A 17,764-nucleotide genomic window follows, 5' to 3' on the forward strand; every position below is an offset into this window, starting at 1 on the left:
TTTTAACTGGTTTTGTCTGCTGAAGATAAAATTATCAATCTCAAGGAAAACAAAGTGAACAGACACCAATTTCTGTGAGCTTAAATAGCAGATGTCATGTGATTATTTCTTCTCACAGTAGAGAATAGCCCTGGTAGTGGCAGTGCAGGCTTGGACAGGTACTAAGTAGTACTGCTGACAGTGTGGCCATCTCTGGTGTCCTCCCACCATTTGCCACCACTTCTGACTGCCATTTATTCTTGGAAAGTCAGAGCAAATGTGAGGGATTGGCTAAATATGTAGACTGGTTTTGGTTCATTTCTGCACACTGAGCCCTTATCAATGTGTCATGCACCCTATAAGGCAATAATAAATATTATGCAAATGTTTTCTCCAGCTTGTAGTTTGTCTTTTTCTTACTAGTAGAAATTTTTAACTTGATGAGTTCCAACTTAATAACTTTTTTCTCTTATGATTCATGCCTTTTTTGTTCTAAGAAATTTTTGGTTAACCCCAGATCACAGATTTTTTTTTTTTTAAAGATTAATTTATTTGAGAGAGAGAGAAGAAGAGAGGAAAGGAGATGAGATGAGATCTTCTGTCAGCTGGTTCACTTCCCAAAAATGGCTGCAATAGCTAGGGCTGGGCCAGGCCTAAGCTAGGAGCCTGGGACTCCATCTGGTCTCCCACACGGATGCAGGAGACCAAATAGTTGGGCATCTTCTGCTGCTTTCCCAGGCACATTAGCAGGGAGCTGGATTGGGAGTGGAGCAGGCAGGAATCTAACCTGGTGCTCACATAGGATGCTGGCATTGCAGACATTGGTTTAACCTGCTGTGCCACAATGCCAGCCACACGTAGATTTTCATCTGTTTTTATCTTTTTAAGAAGTTTGTTATTTTCAGTTTTATATTTAGGTCACTAGTTCTTTCAGAGTTAATATTTGGATATGATACATAATTGAAAATACTCTTTGTTGTCTGATGAATTATCTTGGCACCCTTGTTGAATTCCTGATGAATTCTGTCATTTTCTAGGAAAATGTAGTTGGCCAGAATGACTCAAGAAATAGAAATCCTATCTAGACTGATATTAAAACGTATCTAGGCCCAGTCAGTTTTATGGGCAATTTAATTCATCCTGAAGGAACAGATAATTGTAATGTTTTATCAACAACAGTAGAGCAGAGAAAAAGAAAGTATATTTATTCATTTTTTAAAGGTAGCAAAATCTTAGTAACTAAAAGCTGACAAAGATAGTATAAAATACATTTGTCTTATCCCACTTAATGAATACAGTTAAAGAAATACTATATAAAATACTTGCAGAGGCAAGCATTTAGCTTAGCCATTAAGTCGCTGGTTGGGCTGCTTGCAACCCTTTCAGATTGCCTCAGTTTGAGGCCTAGATCTGGCTTCTGATTGTAGCTTCCTAACAGTGCAGAAGCTGAGAGGCAGCAGGTAATGTCTCAGGTCATTGGGTGTCTGTTTCTGTCTCTCTGCCAATCACATTTTTAAATACAGTTTAAATCCAACAAACCATTATTATTTTTTCTGATTTCAAAAACAATATAGATTTCTTATAGAAAAATTAGAAAATGCATTATAAGTTTTAAAAATTGTTAAATCACACTTGATCTTTCCCCACAAGTGCTAACTACTGATACCATTTTTTAAAAAGTTTATCAACTATTTTTTAAATTTACTTATTTTTCATTCTGTTTGAGTGACAGAGATCTTCCATCTGTTGGTTACTCCTCAAATTCCCACAGCAGTCCAGGCTGGGCCAGACTGAAGCCAGAGGCCTAGAATCCCATCCAGGTCTCCCATGTGGGTGACAGGACCCAAGTACTTGAGCCATCACCTGTGCTCTTCTACGACGTGCCTTAGCAGGAAGCTGGCTCAGAAGCAGGGTAGTCCAAGTTTGAATCAGACACTCTGACACGCGACAGACATCCCAAGTGGCATCTTAACTGCTACCCCAAATGCTGCTCTGACATTTCATTTTCTGTTTATTTATTTTAAAGATTTATTTATTTGAAAGAGTTACAGAGAACAAGAGACAAGGGGAGAGAGAGAGATCTTCCATCCCTGGTTGACTCCCCAAATGGCCACAGGCAGCCAGATCTGGGCCAGGCCAAAAACTGGAGCTAGGAACTCTTTCTATTCTCCCACACAGGTGGTAGGGACGCAAGTACTTTGGCCATCATCTGCTGCCTTCCCAGGCACCCTAGCAGGGAGCAAAAGTGGAAGAGTGGAGCAGCTGAGACTCAGACCGGTGTTCCGATATGGGATCCTGGCCTTCCAAGCAGCAGCTTAACTCCCTGCACTACAATGCTGGCCCTTGCCCCAACATTTAAAAAAAATTGATTTGAAAGGCAGAAAGACCAGCAGATGATCTTTCATCCTCTGGTTCACTCCCTAGATAGCCACGATAGCCCAGGCTGGACCACTCCCAAACCAGGAGCCTAGAACTCAGTGGTTGGCAGGGACCTAAGTGTACTTGAGCCATCATCTGTTGCCATTAGTAGAAAGCTACGATGAAAAGTGGAGCCGGAAATCAAACCCAGGCTCTCTGAAACAGGATGTGAGTTTCACAAGCAGTGTATTTTTTTTTTTTTTGAAGATTTATTTATTTGAAAGAGTTACACAGAGAAAGAGAGGCAGAGAAAGTGAGAGGGGGAGAGAGAGAGAGAGGTCTTCCATCTGCTAGTTCATTCTCCAGTTGGCCACAATGGCCGCAGCTGTGCTGAGCTGAGAAGCCAGGAGCATCTTTCAGGATTCCTACACAGGTGCAGGGGCCTAAGGACTTGGGCCATCTTCTACTGCTTTCCCAGGCCATAGCAGGGAGCTGGATCGGAAGAGGAACAGCCAGGACTTGAACCAGTGCCTGCTATCACTGCAGGCAGCAGCTTTACCTGCTACGCCACAGCGCCGGCCCATCACAAGCAATGCCTTAACTGCTACACCAAATGCCGATTCCAACTACCGGTAACATTTTGATGTGTCTATTTCTTTCTTTCTTTCTTTCTTTTTTTTTTTTTTTTAGACTTATTTATTTATTTGAAAGGCAGAGTTACAGAAAGGCAGAGGCCGGGGGAGGAGGGTCTTCCATCCTCTGGTTCACTCCCCAAATGGCCACAACGGCTAGAGCTGGGCCAATCCGAAGCCAGGAGCCAGGAACTTCTTCCAGGTCTCTCATGCAGGTGCAGGGGCCCAAGGATTTGGGCCATCTCTTACTGCTTTCCCAGGCCATAGCAGAAAACTGGATCAGAAGTGGAGCAGCTGGAATTCAAACTAGTGCCCATCTGGGATCCTGGCACTATAGGCGGTGGCATCACCTGCTACACCACAGCACCAGCCCCTGATGTGTCTTATTTCTGTAAGTTCTTCTAGGGTAGTTAATCTGTATAGTTTTAGATATTCAACATATGGATTTTTTTTTTTTTTTTTTTTTTTGGACAGGCAGAGTGGACAGTGAGAGAGAGAGAGAAAGGTCTTCCTTTGCCGTTGGTTCACCCTCCAATGACCGCTGCAGCTGGCGCGCTGTGGCTGGTGCACCGCGCTGATCCAAAGCCAGGAGCCAGGTGCTTCCTCCTGGTCTCCCATGTAGGTACAGGGCCCAAGCACTTGGGCCATCCTCCACTGCACTCCCGGGCCACAGCAGAGAGCTGGACTGGAAGAGGAGCAACTGGGACAGAATCTGGCGCCCCGACCGGGACTAGAACCCGGTGTGCTGGCGCTGCAGGCGGAGGATTAGCCTATTGAGCCACAGCGCCAGCCTCAACATATGGATTTATAACTGCTTTTTTCCCCCAATTTTGTGTGTGAAATATATTAGAAGAATAAGACCAGAATTTCCTTCAATATCTAGGTTATTAAGAAATGTATAAATAATAATTCATTATTATGTTGATAGGTCAAAAACTAGGACAAAATGACATGCTCATCTTTGTTGGCAAAAATTTTGATAAAATTCAACTATTCAACTTAAAAACTTTAATTACTGTAGGAGTAGGATAATTTACTTTTCTTAAATGATTGATAATAATACCTACATTTCTACCAAATTGATTTAAAAATTGGTAACATTAAGACATGCTTTGTAAAATAATGTTAAATAAACCCTTCTTTGACCTCCCCTTGTCTATTGATAACCCTAGCATGAAAAATGTGTATATTCTTTCATTTTTTTTTTCTTTTTCAACATTGTTTGCATACTTAATGTGATCAAGAGTAGTTCTGTGATACCAACAGACACCAGCATATTTATCAGCAAAATACAGAGGTAATGTCCAATGTTACACTTATTCCACATTATTTTTTGGGAGTACTAGGCAATGCAGTAAGACAAACAAATTAGAGGTATGTTTTCAGTAATGAACAAAATAATTTTATATTTGTTGGCAAAAATTCAAAATAATCAGTGAAAGAAAAGTCTAATAAAATGGCAAAAGTAATATTAAAGTTGAATAATTAAAATGTATTTAATAGGGTCTGGTGCTGTGGCGCAGCGGTTTAACGCCCTAGCCTGAAGTGCCGGCATCCCATATGGGTGCTGGTTCTAGTCCTGGCTACTCCTCTTCTGATCCAGCTCTCTGCTATGGCCTGGGATAGCAGTAGAAGATGGCCCAAGTCCTTGGGCCCCTGCACCCACATGGGAGACCCGGAGGAAGTTCCTGGCTCCTGGCTTCGGATTGGCGCAGCTCCAGCCATTGTGGCCAATTGGGGAGTGAACCAGCAGATGGAAGACCTCTCTCTCTGCCTCTCCTCTCTCTGTGTGTAGTTCTGACTTTCAAATAAATAAATAAATCTTTAAAAAATGTATATAATATATGTAAGTATAATAAGTTATATATAAAAAATAAAGATGTAAAAGTAATTTACAGTAACAACCAAAATTATAAAATACCTAGAGTGATCTTAACAAGAAGTATGTAGCCTATATGATAAAAGTAGAAATTTGCTGTAACTAAGTAATAAATGTATTATGTCATGTAATGGGAAAAATTACCAATAACATTTATTACATAGATTTAATACAGTTTTAGTAATTGGTAGTGAACTTACACTTCCTTTTAGTATTTGACTAAGTGATTATAAAGTATAGGCAAAATTAAAGTTAATAAACTCCCCCTTTTATTCAGTATTTTTTATTTTTATTTCATTTTTATTTTGCTCATACTAAGTTGTATAAGATCTCAGTTGTATTTTTAGGTCATATGTTCCCTTCGTTGAGCTGTCAATTTTTTCACAAAATATGTATATCACTACAGTCAAAACAACTTCTGATTGTATCTGTTCCATGTTCTGTCATGTTGAAAATGACTTTTCATGATTAGAGCTTTGACTTGATTCAAAGGTAGGATAATTTTTACAAGATTACAATTTTAAACATCAATGACGTTTAAAACAGAGGCGCATGGGTGCATACACACACACATACGCACACACACACATGCCATAATTGAGGCTTCCATTAAAAGAAGGTGATAGTATAACAGATTATCCTATGGGATGGTGCTGGGGGCCTTTAATTACACACTGAAGATCTGTTGGGGGTTTTCCTTCATCAACCCAGTGTTTGGTAGCCAGAGTGATATCACATCAAATTGCAATCTAAAAACAGTATTCCTTTTTTTTTATTGCTTAGAAAGATTACTGTTACCTTTGATTTGTCTAAGCCTTTTTGAATTTGATATTTAGGTTTCTGTGATGCTTCTACATCTTTGATTTTGTCCATTGACCTCCCAAGTGAACTTAAATTTTTATTTATTTATTATTTATTTGAAAGATAGAGAGGGAAGCAGTGCAGTCAGTCACAAAGAAATCTTCCATCCATCATTTCATTTTCCAAATGCTCACAAGAGCCAGAGCAGGGCCAGGCCAAAGCAAGGACCCAGAACTCAATCCAGGCCTCTCATGGAGGTGACAGGGACTCAGTTGGTTAAGCCATTTCTGCCGCTTCCCAGGGTTTGCATTAGCAGGAAGCTGGATGTGGAAGCATAGCTGAGAGTCAGATATGGGGTACCGGCATCTCCAGCAACGTCTTCACTGCCACACCAAATGCCTGTCCCCCACAATAGTTTAGATGCTGTAAAACAAGTGAAGCTGACAACTTTGTCTTTATTCCAGAGGTCAGTCTTTTTCCTCTTCAGTTTATTTATTTTTAAAGATTCATTTTATTTATTTGAAAGGCACAGTTACAAAGAGAAGGGGATAGATGAGAGAGAGAGATCTTCTATCTGCTGGTTTACTCCCTAAACGGTCACAACAGCTGGAGCTGGGCCAGGCCCAAGCCAGGAGCTTCTTCCAGGTCTCCCACATGGGTGCAGGGGCTCAACCACTTGGGCCATCCTCTGCTGCTTTCCCAGGTGCATTAGCAGTGGTCTGGCTTGGAAGTAGAGCAGTTGGGATTCAGTCTGGCACCCATGTGTTGGATGCCGACGCTATAGGCGGTAACTTTTTTGCTACACCACAACACCAGTCACTTTCCCCTTGTTTAAGCTCAGTAACCAAAGGGCATGAATAGCAAAAAGCCTTCAAAGTCTTAAATAATAAAATAAAAAGATGGTACCTAAGGACGTTCACTCTTGCTAGGATGAGGAGTTTGACTTAATACTAAACGTGTTCAGGGCTGGCGCTGTGACAACAGGTTAAAGCCACCGCCTGCAGTACCGGCATCCCATATGGGCTCCAGTTCTAGTCCCGGCTACTCCACTTTGATCCAGCTCTCTGCTATGGCCTGGGAAAGCAGTAGAAGACAGCCCAAGTCCTTGGGCCCCTGCACCCACATGGGAGATCCGGAAGAAGCTTCTGGCTCCTGGCTTTGGATCAGCTCAGCTCCAGCCTGTTGCAGACAGTTGGGGAGTGAGCCAGCATATGGAAGACCGCTCTCTCTTTTTTTTTGACAGACTGAGTTAGTGGGAGAGAGAGACAGAGAGAAAGGTCTTCCTTCCATTGGTTCACTCCCCAAATGGCCGCTACGGCCGGCGCGCTTTGCCGATCCGAAGCCAGGAGCCAGGTGCTTCTTCCTGGTCTCCCATGCAGGTGCAGGGCCCAAGCACTTGGGCCATCCTCCACTGCACTCCTGGGCCACAGCAGAGAGCTGGACTGGAAGAGGAGCAACCAGGACTAGAACCCGATGCCCCAACAGGGACTAGAACCTGGGTGCCAGTGCTGCAGGCGGAGGATTAGCCTAGTGAGCCACGGCGCCAGCCAGACCACTCTCTTTGTATCCCTACCTTTCTATGTAACTGTCTTTCAAAAAAAAAAAAAAATACTAAATGTGTTCATGTTTAGTTCTAGTCATAATTTCATAACTACATTTATAGTAGATGGCTTACTGTTAGTTATAATTAAAGTCATTTAGTATCCTGATCCTATCCAAAGAGTAATTTTTTAAAAGATTTATTTAATTATTTGAAAGACAGAGTGACAAAAATGGTGAGAAACAGAGAGATCTTCTATCTGCTGGTTCACTTCTCGAATGACCACAGCAGCTGGGACTGGTCTGGGTCAAAGCTAGGAGTTCAAACTCCATCCAGGTCTCACACATTGGTCACAGGAGCCCAAACACTTGGGCCATCTTCAGCTGCTTTCCCAGGTGCATTAGCAGGGAGGTGGATCTAAAATAGAGCACCTGGGACTCAAAACAGCACTCCAAAATGAGATACCAGCATCACATATGGTGGTTAAATCACGTCACAACTCTGGCCCCCTAAACAGTAATTTTATTAATTCACTCAATAAATGTTTGTTGGCTCACCTCTCTGTCTCACCATGAAGGAAAACACACCAAGATATAGTTCTAGCTCAGAGAGGAAATTGAGAACTGTTAATGAGACAGAACAAAATATTTTTATATAGATTTAAAAAAAAATTTTTTTTTGACAGGCAGAGTGGACAGTGAGAGAGAGAGACAGAGAGAAAGGTCTTCCTTTGCCGTTGGTTCACCCTCCAATGGCCGCCGCAGCCGGCGCACCGCACTGATCTGAAGCCAGGAGCCAGGTGCTTCTTCTGGTCTTCCATGGGGTGCAGGGCCCAAGCACTTGGGCCATCCTCCACTGCACTCCCGAGCCACAGCAGAGAGCTGACCTGGAAGAGGGGCAACCGGGACAGAATCCGGCACCCCAACCGGGACTAGAACCCAGTATGCCAGCGCTGCGAGGCGGAGGATTAGCCTGTTAAGCCACAGCGCCGGCCTTTATATAGATTTTTAAAAGTTTTGTTATTGGGGGCCGATATTGTGACGCAGTGGATTAAGTCCCCACCTGCAATGCCAGCATCCCATATGAGCACTGGTTTAAGTCCCAGCCTCTCTTCTTCCAATCCAGCTCTCTGCTATGGTCTGGGAAAGCAGTGGAAGAGGGCCCAAGTGCTTTGGCTCCTGCATCCGTGTGGCAGACCCGGAAGGAGCTCCTGACTCCTGGCTTTGGATCTGCCCAGTTCTGGCCATTGCAGCCATTTGGGGAGTGAACCAGTGGTAGGAAGACTTTGTCTTTTCCTCACTCTGTCTGTAACTTTGCCTCTCAAATAAATAAATAAATAAATCTTTAAAAAAGAAAGATCACACATGATCCTGAGGCACACTTGCACACTGCTGGTAACAATGCCCCCTGGAAGTTTATGTTGTGTAAAACGGTCTGACGGTGATTTGGGTTTGTCTTGAAACCCTGCAGCTAAAATTTTTATTGCATGTCTTGATTTATCTTACTGCAGAGTGGAGACTCTGACCTAAATTACTTAGATAGGAATCCTAGCTTTGTCACTTAGTACCCTGGAAAAGTATACTCCATGTGACTCAGTTTTCTCCTCTATGAAATGGAGATTGCAATGTTATCTTTGGGGCTACCGTTGTAGTATAGCGGGCAAAGCTGCTGCCTACAATGTTATATGGGCACTGGTTTGATTCCTAGCTGCTCTACTTCCTATCTAGCTTCCTGCTAATGCCCTGGGGAAAGTAGCAGAAAATGTCCCAAGTACTTGGGTCCCTGCTGCCCATGTGGGAGACCCAGAAGAAGCTCCTGGCTTCTACCTGGCCCAGTCCTAGCCCTTGTGGCCATTTGAGAGTTAACCAGAATAGAAGATTGGTCTCCCTCTCCCTCTCTCCCTCTCTCCTTCCACCCTTCTCTCACTCTCTCTTTCCCTCTCCCTCTCCCTCTCTCTCTTTCTCTTTCTCTCTTTCTCTCTTTCTCGTTTCTCTCCCTCTTCTCTGTAGCTCTTTCAAATAAATATGTCTTTTTTAAAAAGTGGTATCTTTCTCAAAGGTTTATTTGTAAGAATTAGGTAAAGGCTGGCGCCATGGCTCAATAAACTAATCCTCTGCCTGCGGTGCCAGCACCCCAGGTTCGAGTCCTGGTCAGGGCGCCGGATTCTGTCCCGGTTGCCCCTCTTCCAGGCCAGCTCTCTGCTGTGGCCCGGGAGTGCAGTGGAGGATGGCCCAAGTGCTTGGGCCCTGCACCCGCATGGGAGACCAGGAGAAGCACCTGGCTCCTGGCTTTGGATCAGCGCGGTGTGCCGGTCGCAGTGGCCATTGGAGGGTGAACCAACGGCAAAGGAAGACCTTTCTCTCTGTGTCTCTCTCACTGTCCACTCTGCCTGTCAAAAAAAAAAAAAAATTTAGGTAAATAGGTAAAATGAAGCAGGTATTTGGTGCAGTGGTTAAGATACCCCTTGGGACACGTACATCCTGTATGGAAGTCCTCACTCCCCTGGTTTCAGCTTCCTGCTAGTGTGCACCCTGGGAGGCAGCAGGTGATGATTCAAGTACTTGGGTCCCTACCACCTATATGGCAGACCCAGATTAAATCCAAGCTGCTGGCTTCAGCCTCGCCCAGGCTAGGCGGTTGCAGTGAGGAATGAACCAGTGGATGGAAGATTCTCACTCATATTTCACATTCATTCATTTTCTCTCTTCCCCTCCCCTCCTCTCTCTCTCCTCCTCTCCTTCTCCCCACCTTCAAGTAAATAATTATATAAATAAGCAAGCAAGCAGGAAACCAGAATCAGACCAGAAATCAGCTTTTAGTGATTATAAACTGGTAGTCCTTGTGTTTCTTTTAGGAATTAGAAAAGCAGAATTTTTAAAACCAGTTTTAATAATCTAAAAGCTATTCTAATTAAAGTAATCTATTGCTGTCTATTGATGTGAGTTTATGCTAGTAGGTAGCCCATAGCTAGCAATGTAATCTCAATCTGAGCTGTCTTTATTTTTGCTTTTTGTCACAAAACTCATCAGTGATTTATTATACGTACATTTTCTACAGGCTTGGCACATATTCCAGCATAAATACAGCCAGGACTTGAACTGGTACTCTTATGGGATGCTGGCATTGCAGGCGGAGGCTTTACCCGCTGCGCCACAGTGCTGGCCCCAGGAGATCTCTTCTTCTGTCTGTCTCTCTCTATTCTCTCTGCCTTCCAAATAAAATAAATAAATATTTTTAAAAATTTGTGTCTTGGGAGGTTTTGTGTAGTGACTACATTTGTACAGGCCAGCAGCACTAATAAAGTTTTTCAGAAAGGGAAAATTGTGAGAGGCCATTTGGAGAGTGAACCAGCAGATGGAACAAAGGCTCAAGTTTTCCATATTTTTCTCTGACCTCATTATGTTTTTTTCTCAAGGTGTTAATATATTTGACATTCTATTACCTTTTAATGAGGTTTAGAAGAAAGATATGTATAATCTAAAACAATTTTTTTTGGCTTTGGAAATGATATACAAACATTTTTCCCCTGGATGCCACATTTCCGGTAGTTGTAAAAACAAGGTTGTTAACAAGGGAATGATAGGGGCCGGTGCTGTGCACACTAGGTTAATCCTCTGCTGTGCGCACTAGGTTAATCCTCCGCCTGTGACGTCAGCATCTCATAGGGGTGCCGGTTCTAGTCCTGGTTGCTCCTCTTCCAGTCCAGCTCTCTGCTGTAGCCTGGGATAGCAGTGGAGGATGGCCCAGGTGCTTGGGCCCCTGCACCTGCATGGGAAACCAGGAAGAAGCACCTGGCTCCTGGCTTCGGATCATAGCAGCTCCAGCCGTAGCGGCCAATATTTGGGGAGTGAACCATCGGAAGGAAGACCTTTCTCTCTCTTTCTCTCTCTCTCTCTCTCTCTCTCTCTGCAACTCTACCTGTCAGATAAATAAATAACATCTTTTTAAAAGGGGGGAGATGATAGAAAAAAAGATGGATACTTCATACATGGAAGACAACAAATAAAATGCCTTTGGATTTCTGGCTGGAGCAGGTTTAATAGAAACACCACTTACACAGTCATCCTTAGTTCTTTTGCAGGAATTAGTGTTGACTCATCATGTAACCAGGTGTTCATTACTCAGACTTTTTAGTAGGGAGTGAAGTCTATTCTGCACACTTACCAGAAGAGAATGTTGTTTAAGGAGATTTCCTGGTTAGAAATTTCTGGATAATTTTTTACAACTATAATCACATTTATTATATTCCTACTGGATATGTGACTGAATGTTGTAATATTTATATTTCTTCCTTGCTTGTGAATTTAAGGGCTAGCTGAATTAGAAAGAAGGAAATTAAGTGGTAACAGTTAATAGTCATCTCTTTGAGTCACCAGCAATGTATGCCACTTGACTGGGAAACATTCAGCATATTTCAAAACCCTGTATGGGAGCGCCTTAATTTCTGACTGGTTAGTTTCTATACAACATTGATACATCTTCATTCCTTAATAAAGATCAATTGAGAGTTTTTATGACTATCATGTGATTTTATAAACTCTTTTTAAAAGCATTTTTCCTTTAAGATTGAGATGCCTTATTTAATTTTATTGGAACTATATAAAAATATATCTTCAGCTCCTGAAAAAGTACTGTTTTGAGTAGAAAGAATTATTAAATGGATGGCCAGTAAGATAGGAGCTAGTTTCTAACTGGTAACAAATGAATATCACTCCCAGAAGGTCTTTAGATGAAATAAAATCATTTTTTGCTTGGTTCCTTAGACTTTGTTATTAATATCTAGATACTATAAGTTATTAGAACAATTAATAGTAATTCAGTTGCTAAAGAATGTCTACATCAAGACTGGCTCCACGGCTCACTAGGCTAATCCTCCGTCTTCAGTGCCGGCACACCGGGTTCTAGTCCAGTCAGGGCGCTGGGTTCTGTCCCAATTGCTCCTCTTCCAGTCCAGCTCTCTGCTGTGGCCCAGGAGTGCAGTGGAGGATGACCCAAGTGCTCGGGCCCTGCACTCACATGGGAGACCAGGAGAAGCACCTGGCTCCTGGCTTTGGAACAGCGCGGTACGCCAGCCACAGCGGCCACTGGAGGGTGAACCAACAGTAAAGGAAGACCTTTCTCTCTGTCTCTTTCTCTCACTGTCCACTCTGCCTGTCAAAAAAAAAAAAAAAAAAGTATGTCTATATCAGAGAATCTGAGTATAAATGGCTCAGAAGTCTATATCTGAAAAAAAGGAAACATTTTTAAGGGTCAAGTTTCCTTCAGAGTATACTGCCTGCAGTAGTTGGTGTGGTGATATATAAGCACCACATGCTGATGAAATGTAGAGTTCTTTGAGATTTATTATTAGCAGACTTCTGTGTATGCTTTAAAAATCGTTTTCGTTCAGCAGAACTTTCTGTGGTGATGGAAATGTACTATATTGGCACTTTCCCGTGTGGTAGCCATCTGAGCTACTGCAATGTGCTGGTACAGCTGAGAAACTGAGTCGTAAATTATCTGTCATCTTAATTAACGTAAGTGTAAATAATCACATTTGTATAGCGGCCACAGGATTGGACAGTGCACTTCGATATTTGAGAACTGAGCAGCACACTGATGGCCAGTACTTCTCTAGCAATGATTAACACAGGTTTTAGTATAATTAGTATCTTCTTTTTAGTGTGCTTTGAAACATTACATTTTATTTTGCCAACATTAGAAAGGAGAGAACACTGTTTAGGAAAGATGACTGAGGAAGTTTCACTTGAGGAATGTGTTGTTTATTCCAGCCCCTTATTTATTTGTCATCTTCCCAGTGAATCCCTTCTTCTTGCCCAATATGTAATTTAGCACCTTCTCTTTCATCCAACCCTACTTCCCTTTTTCTCCATAGCACTTACTATCTAAGGTACTGGAAAGAGAACAGGGATTTTTTTCTTCCCTGTTATCGTGGTAGTGACACTCCTGATACTTTAGAGATGCTTAGCAAATATTTGTAGAATGAGTAACTAAGGGTTGTGATTTCCCAATAACAATAATCCGATTCATTTAGCATTTATTTTGCGTGGGGTTACATTAGTTATATAAAGTACACAGTGGCCACTGTAATAAAATATTTCTTGAAACCATTATTTGAAAAGAACATTGAATTGGTTAAATCATTGGTTTAACCAGATGGTACCTTTGCAATAATTTGAATCAATTGCATGATTTCTTGTGGTTTAAAGGTCCATTAGTATCATTTATGTCCTATTCTTCTTTGTTTTTCCCTTTGTCCCCCAACCTGTGAATCTTTGTGCTCTATTGTTTTTTCCCCACATTCTCACTTTTTAGGTCTGTCTTTCCCACAGACTTCACAAATCCTTAAGCAAATCAAAGAAAAATCTTATCTCTGTTCTTTTTAAATTTTTTTTTAATTATTACTATTATTATTTGAAGGCAAGAAAGAGATATCTTCCATCCAGTGTTTTCACTCCCTAAATGACCACAATGGCCTAAGATGGGTTGATCTGAAGCCAGGAGCCAGGAGCTTCTTCCGGGTCTCCCATAGGGGTGCAGAGGCGCAAGCACTTGGGCCATCCTCAGCTGTTTTCCCAGGTGGTTAGCAGGGAGCTGGATCGGAAGTGGGGCAGCCAGGACTCAAATTGGCACTCATGTGGGATGCTGGAGTCAAGCTGTGGCTTACCTTACTGCAGCACAGTGCTGACCTCATCTCTGTTCTTAACTGAAACTTTTCTGCTTATTATAATTCCTTCCTCAGTTCTAAAAGTATCTCCTCATCCCCCAGGTATCCTTCAGAGCTGATTGTCCTCAAAATAAAAACTTCTAGAGAAAGCAAAAAGGAAGAATCTCTTTATCTCCAATTTTTTTATTTATTTTCCTTTTATTTGAAAGACAGATGGAGAGAGATCAAAATGTCTGCAAAACCCAGGGCCCAAGGCCATGAGTCCAGAATCCAATCCACGCCTCCCACATGGATGGCAGGGAGCCAATTGAGCCATCATCTGCTGCCTCCCATGATGCTCATTAGCAAGAAGCTGGATTGGAAGCAGAGTAGCTGGGACTTGAACTGGGCATTCCAACATGGGACACAGGAGTCCCAAGTGGTAACTTAACTGCTATGCCAAATACCTGGCTCCTCTAACTCCAGCATCTTGATTGAAATCTCTGATTCTGTGGAGCTGAAAGCAGTCCTGCTGGCATTATTCCAGTTTCTTTCTCCCATACACATGTCCAGTTTTTAAACATCTACTGATGCGTTACTTCATGCCTCCCATATCCAGGGCAGAAGAACTATGATGTAATAGCATAACGGAACCTCCCTCACTCTTTCCTAAAGACCTGTGATATTTAAATTAAAATTAAGCCATTTGAGAGGTAAAGGTCATTTATATAAAGAACTTAAATGCTGGGAGAAGGAGCCAGAATATATTAAACACCTTCAATCATCAGTCTGTTTAATCTCACAACAACTCTAGAAAGTAATTATCTCCATTTTACAGATGTTCAAACTTGTGCTCATTAAGTTAAGTAACTTATCCTGAGCCATTAATAAATGGGAAAACTCAGATTTTACATGGTTATTTGTGAGTCTTAAGCTCTGCTTTCTTAAACTGGTAAACGTTTCTTTTTTTTTTTTTTTTTTTTGGACAGGCAGAGTGGACAGTGAGAGAGACAGAGAGAAAGGTCCTTTACCGTTGGTTCACCCCCCAATGGCTGCCGCGGCCAGCGCACTGTGGCTGGTGCACTGCGCTAATCCGAAGCCAGGAGCCAGGTGCTTCTCCTGGTCTCCCATGCGGTACAGGGCCCAAGCACTTGGGCCATCCTCCACTGCACTCCCAGGCCACAGCAGAGAGCTGGACTGGAAGAGGAGTGACCGGGACAGAACCCAGCGCCCTGACCGGGACTAGAACCCGGAGTGCCAGCACTGCAGACAGAGGATTAGCCTATTGAGCTGTGGCACCGGCTAGTAAACATTTCTGCCTTCTGGAAATCAGGGTAAAGCAGGAAAGCAGGAGTCATGGTATTTGATGTAGGATAAGATGCAGTTTTGTATGTATTTTGTATCCAGTGAAGCAACCACATAAAGAAACCAGTATTATTTGGAGTAAGTGGTATGGTATCCAGTGATTCCAGTGGCCCTGCCTTAACTTTAACCTTCTCTGCCTCTTTCAACCTGTTCTTCAGGCTAGTTCACATGAAGTTCAAATGCCTTCTGCTTAGCACCTTGAGCCTAATAGTAGTGATTATATGAGTGAACATTCATTTGACAAATCTTTTTTACTACTTGCAAAGCTGGAAGTTCTCAAACGCCATCATGAGCATGCCATTTTTCCCTTACAGATGAGAGTTAAACAGCAACTTTCAGAATTGTTTGGAATGATAAAGTAGTCCATGACCCCCACAATTCTTCTAGCCCTTTTTACTGACACTTCAATTTAGTTGCCTTTTGCTATTAGATTCCATGAACAAAGCTTAAAGTTAAAGAATGCTCTTTTTTCCAGTGTAATCAAGGCTAATAAATGTTTACTGCATATATACTATGCACCAAGTTATGCCAAACATCAGGAGTTTAAAGATAATACATGGGGGAGCCAGCGCTGAGGTATAGTAGGTTAATCCTCTGCCTGTGGCGCCGGCATCCCATATGGTCACTGGTTCTAGTCCCAGCTGCTTCTCTCCCAATCCACCTCTCTGCTATGGCCTGGGAAAGTAGTAGAAGATGGACCAGGTCCTTGGGCCCCTGCACCCGTGTGGGAGACCCAGAGGAACTCCTGGCTCCTGGCTTCAGATCAGCACAGCTCCAGATGTTGTGGCCATGTGGGGAGTGACCCAGTGGATGGTAGACTTTTCTTTTTGTCTCTCCCTCTCAGTATAACTCTACCTCTTTTTTTTTTTTTTTTTTAATTTATTTGACAGGTAGAGTTATAGACAGTGAGAGAGAGAGAGACAGAGAGAAAGGTCTTCCTTCCATTGGTTCACTCCCCAAATGGCCGCCACGGCCGGCACTGCACCGATCCGAAGCCAGGAGCCGGGTGCTTCCTCCCGGTCTGCCATCCGGGTGCAGGGACCCAAGCAGTTGGGCCATCCTCCATTGCCCTCCCAGGCCACAGCAGAGAGCTGGACTGGAAGAGGAGCAACTAGGACTAGTACCTGGCACCCCAACCAGGACTAGAACCCAGGGTGCCAGCACCACAGGCGGAGGATTAGCCAACTGAGCCACAGCTCCGGCCCTAAATAAAATCTTAAAAAAAAAAAAAAAAAAAAAAAAAAAAGATAAATTCATCATGGTACTTGCCCACTAAAAGTATCTTACCTAATGGACAAGCCTGAAAATTGTTGCCAGCGCTACAGGTGGAGGCTTATCTTGCTATACTACAACACAGTGTTGCCAACTCCCCCCCCCCCCATTTAAGATTTATTTATGGGCTTGTGATGTGGTGTAGCAGTTAAAGCTGCCACCTGTGACGTTGGCATCTCATATGGCTGGGGGTTCCTGTCTGCCCTGCTCTACTTCCAATCCAGCTCTCTGTTAATGGCCTGGGAAAAGCAGCAGAAGATGGTCCAAAGTACTTGGGGCCCCTGTCACCCTTATGGGAGACCTGGATGAAGCTCCTGGCTCCTGGCTTTAGCCTGGCCCATTGCTGGAGATTGGAGCCATCTGAGGAGTAAACCAAATGCAAGATCTCTCTCTGACTGTCCTTCTCTCTCTCTCTAACTCTAACTTTCAAAATAAATAAATAGATCTTTTTAAAAAAAAATTAGAAGATTTATTTATTTATTTATTTGGAAAGCAGAGCAATAGAGATACAGATCTTCCATCCACTGGTTCATTTCCCAGATGGGCACAACAGCCATGTCTGGGCCAGGCCAAAGCCAGGAGCTTGGAACTCCATGTAGGTCTCCCACATGGGTGGCAGGGGCCCAAGTACTTTGGGCCATGTTTGGCTGCTTTCCTAGTCACAGTAGCAGGAAGCTGGATGAGTAACTGGGACTTGAACCTGCACTCCAATATGGGATTCCAACATTGTAAGCAGCAGTTAGCTCACTGAGCCATAACACCAGCCCCTAAATTTCATTTATTTCTTTTTTCCCTAAAGATTTTATTTATTTGAAAGGCAGAGTTACAGAAAGAGAGAGACAGAGGCAGAGAGAGAGAGAGAGATCTTCCATCGACTGGTTCACTCCCCAGATGGCCTTAACAGCTGGAGCTGTGCCGATCCAAAGCTAGGAGCCAGGAGCCTGGAGCCTCTTCTGGGTCTCCCACACAGGTGCAGGGGCCCAAGAACCTGGGCCATCTTCCACTGCTCTCCCAGGCCATAGAGCGGTGGAAGTAGCCCAGACTTGAACCAGCGCCTATGTGGGATGCTGACACCACAGACGGCGGCTTTACCTGCTGTACCACAGCACCAGCCCTAGATTTCATTTCATTCAAGGTATTTTTTCTGATCTCTCAAGACACAGCTAGACATGTTTATACATGTGTTTGCATAGGACCTTGGTTCTCACTGTACTCTGTTCACTTGAACCATAGCAGCAGCAGCATCCTAGGCACATGATGAGGGTTCAGTAAATATGTATTGGAATTCTGCT

General features: G+C 43.2%; 1 protein-coding gene across 14 annotated transcripts in view; it reads left to right on the top strand.

Annotated features, from left to right (window-relative positions):
* LOC133759570 (mediator of RNA polymerase II transcription subunit 18) overlaps positions 1–17,764 on the top strand; it is a 187,565-nt gene that overhangs the window by 103,022 nt on the left and 66,779 nt on the right. For 2 of the 14 annotated variants that reach the window (XM_062190770.1, XM_062190773.1), the window contains exon 3: positions 2,816–2,969. The exons of 11 other annotated variants lie outside the window; for them this stretch is intronic. In XM_062190770.1, coding sequence (XP_062046754.1) covers positions 2,951–2,969 — 19 coding nt within the window. In that variant the 5' untranslated portion in view covers positions 2,816–2,950. Of the gene's footprint in view, positions 1–2,815; positions 2,970–17,764 lie in introns of those variants that run through there. One more of the 14 variants, XM_062190777.1, reaches the window with a different exon arrangement.

This window comes from Lepus europaeus, chromosome 5 (assembly GCF_033115175.1).
Source record: "Lepus europaeus isolate LE1 chromosome 5, mLepTim1.pri, whole genome shotgun sequence".
Lineage (NCBI taxonomy): Eukaryota > Metazoa > Chordata > Mammalia > Lagomorpha > Leporidae > Lepus > Lepus europaeus.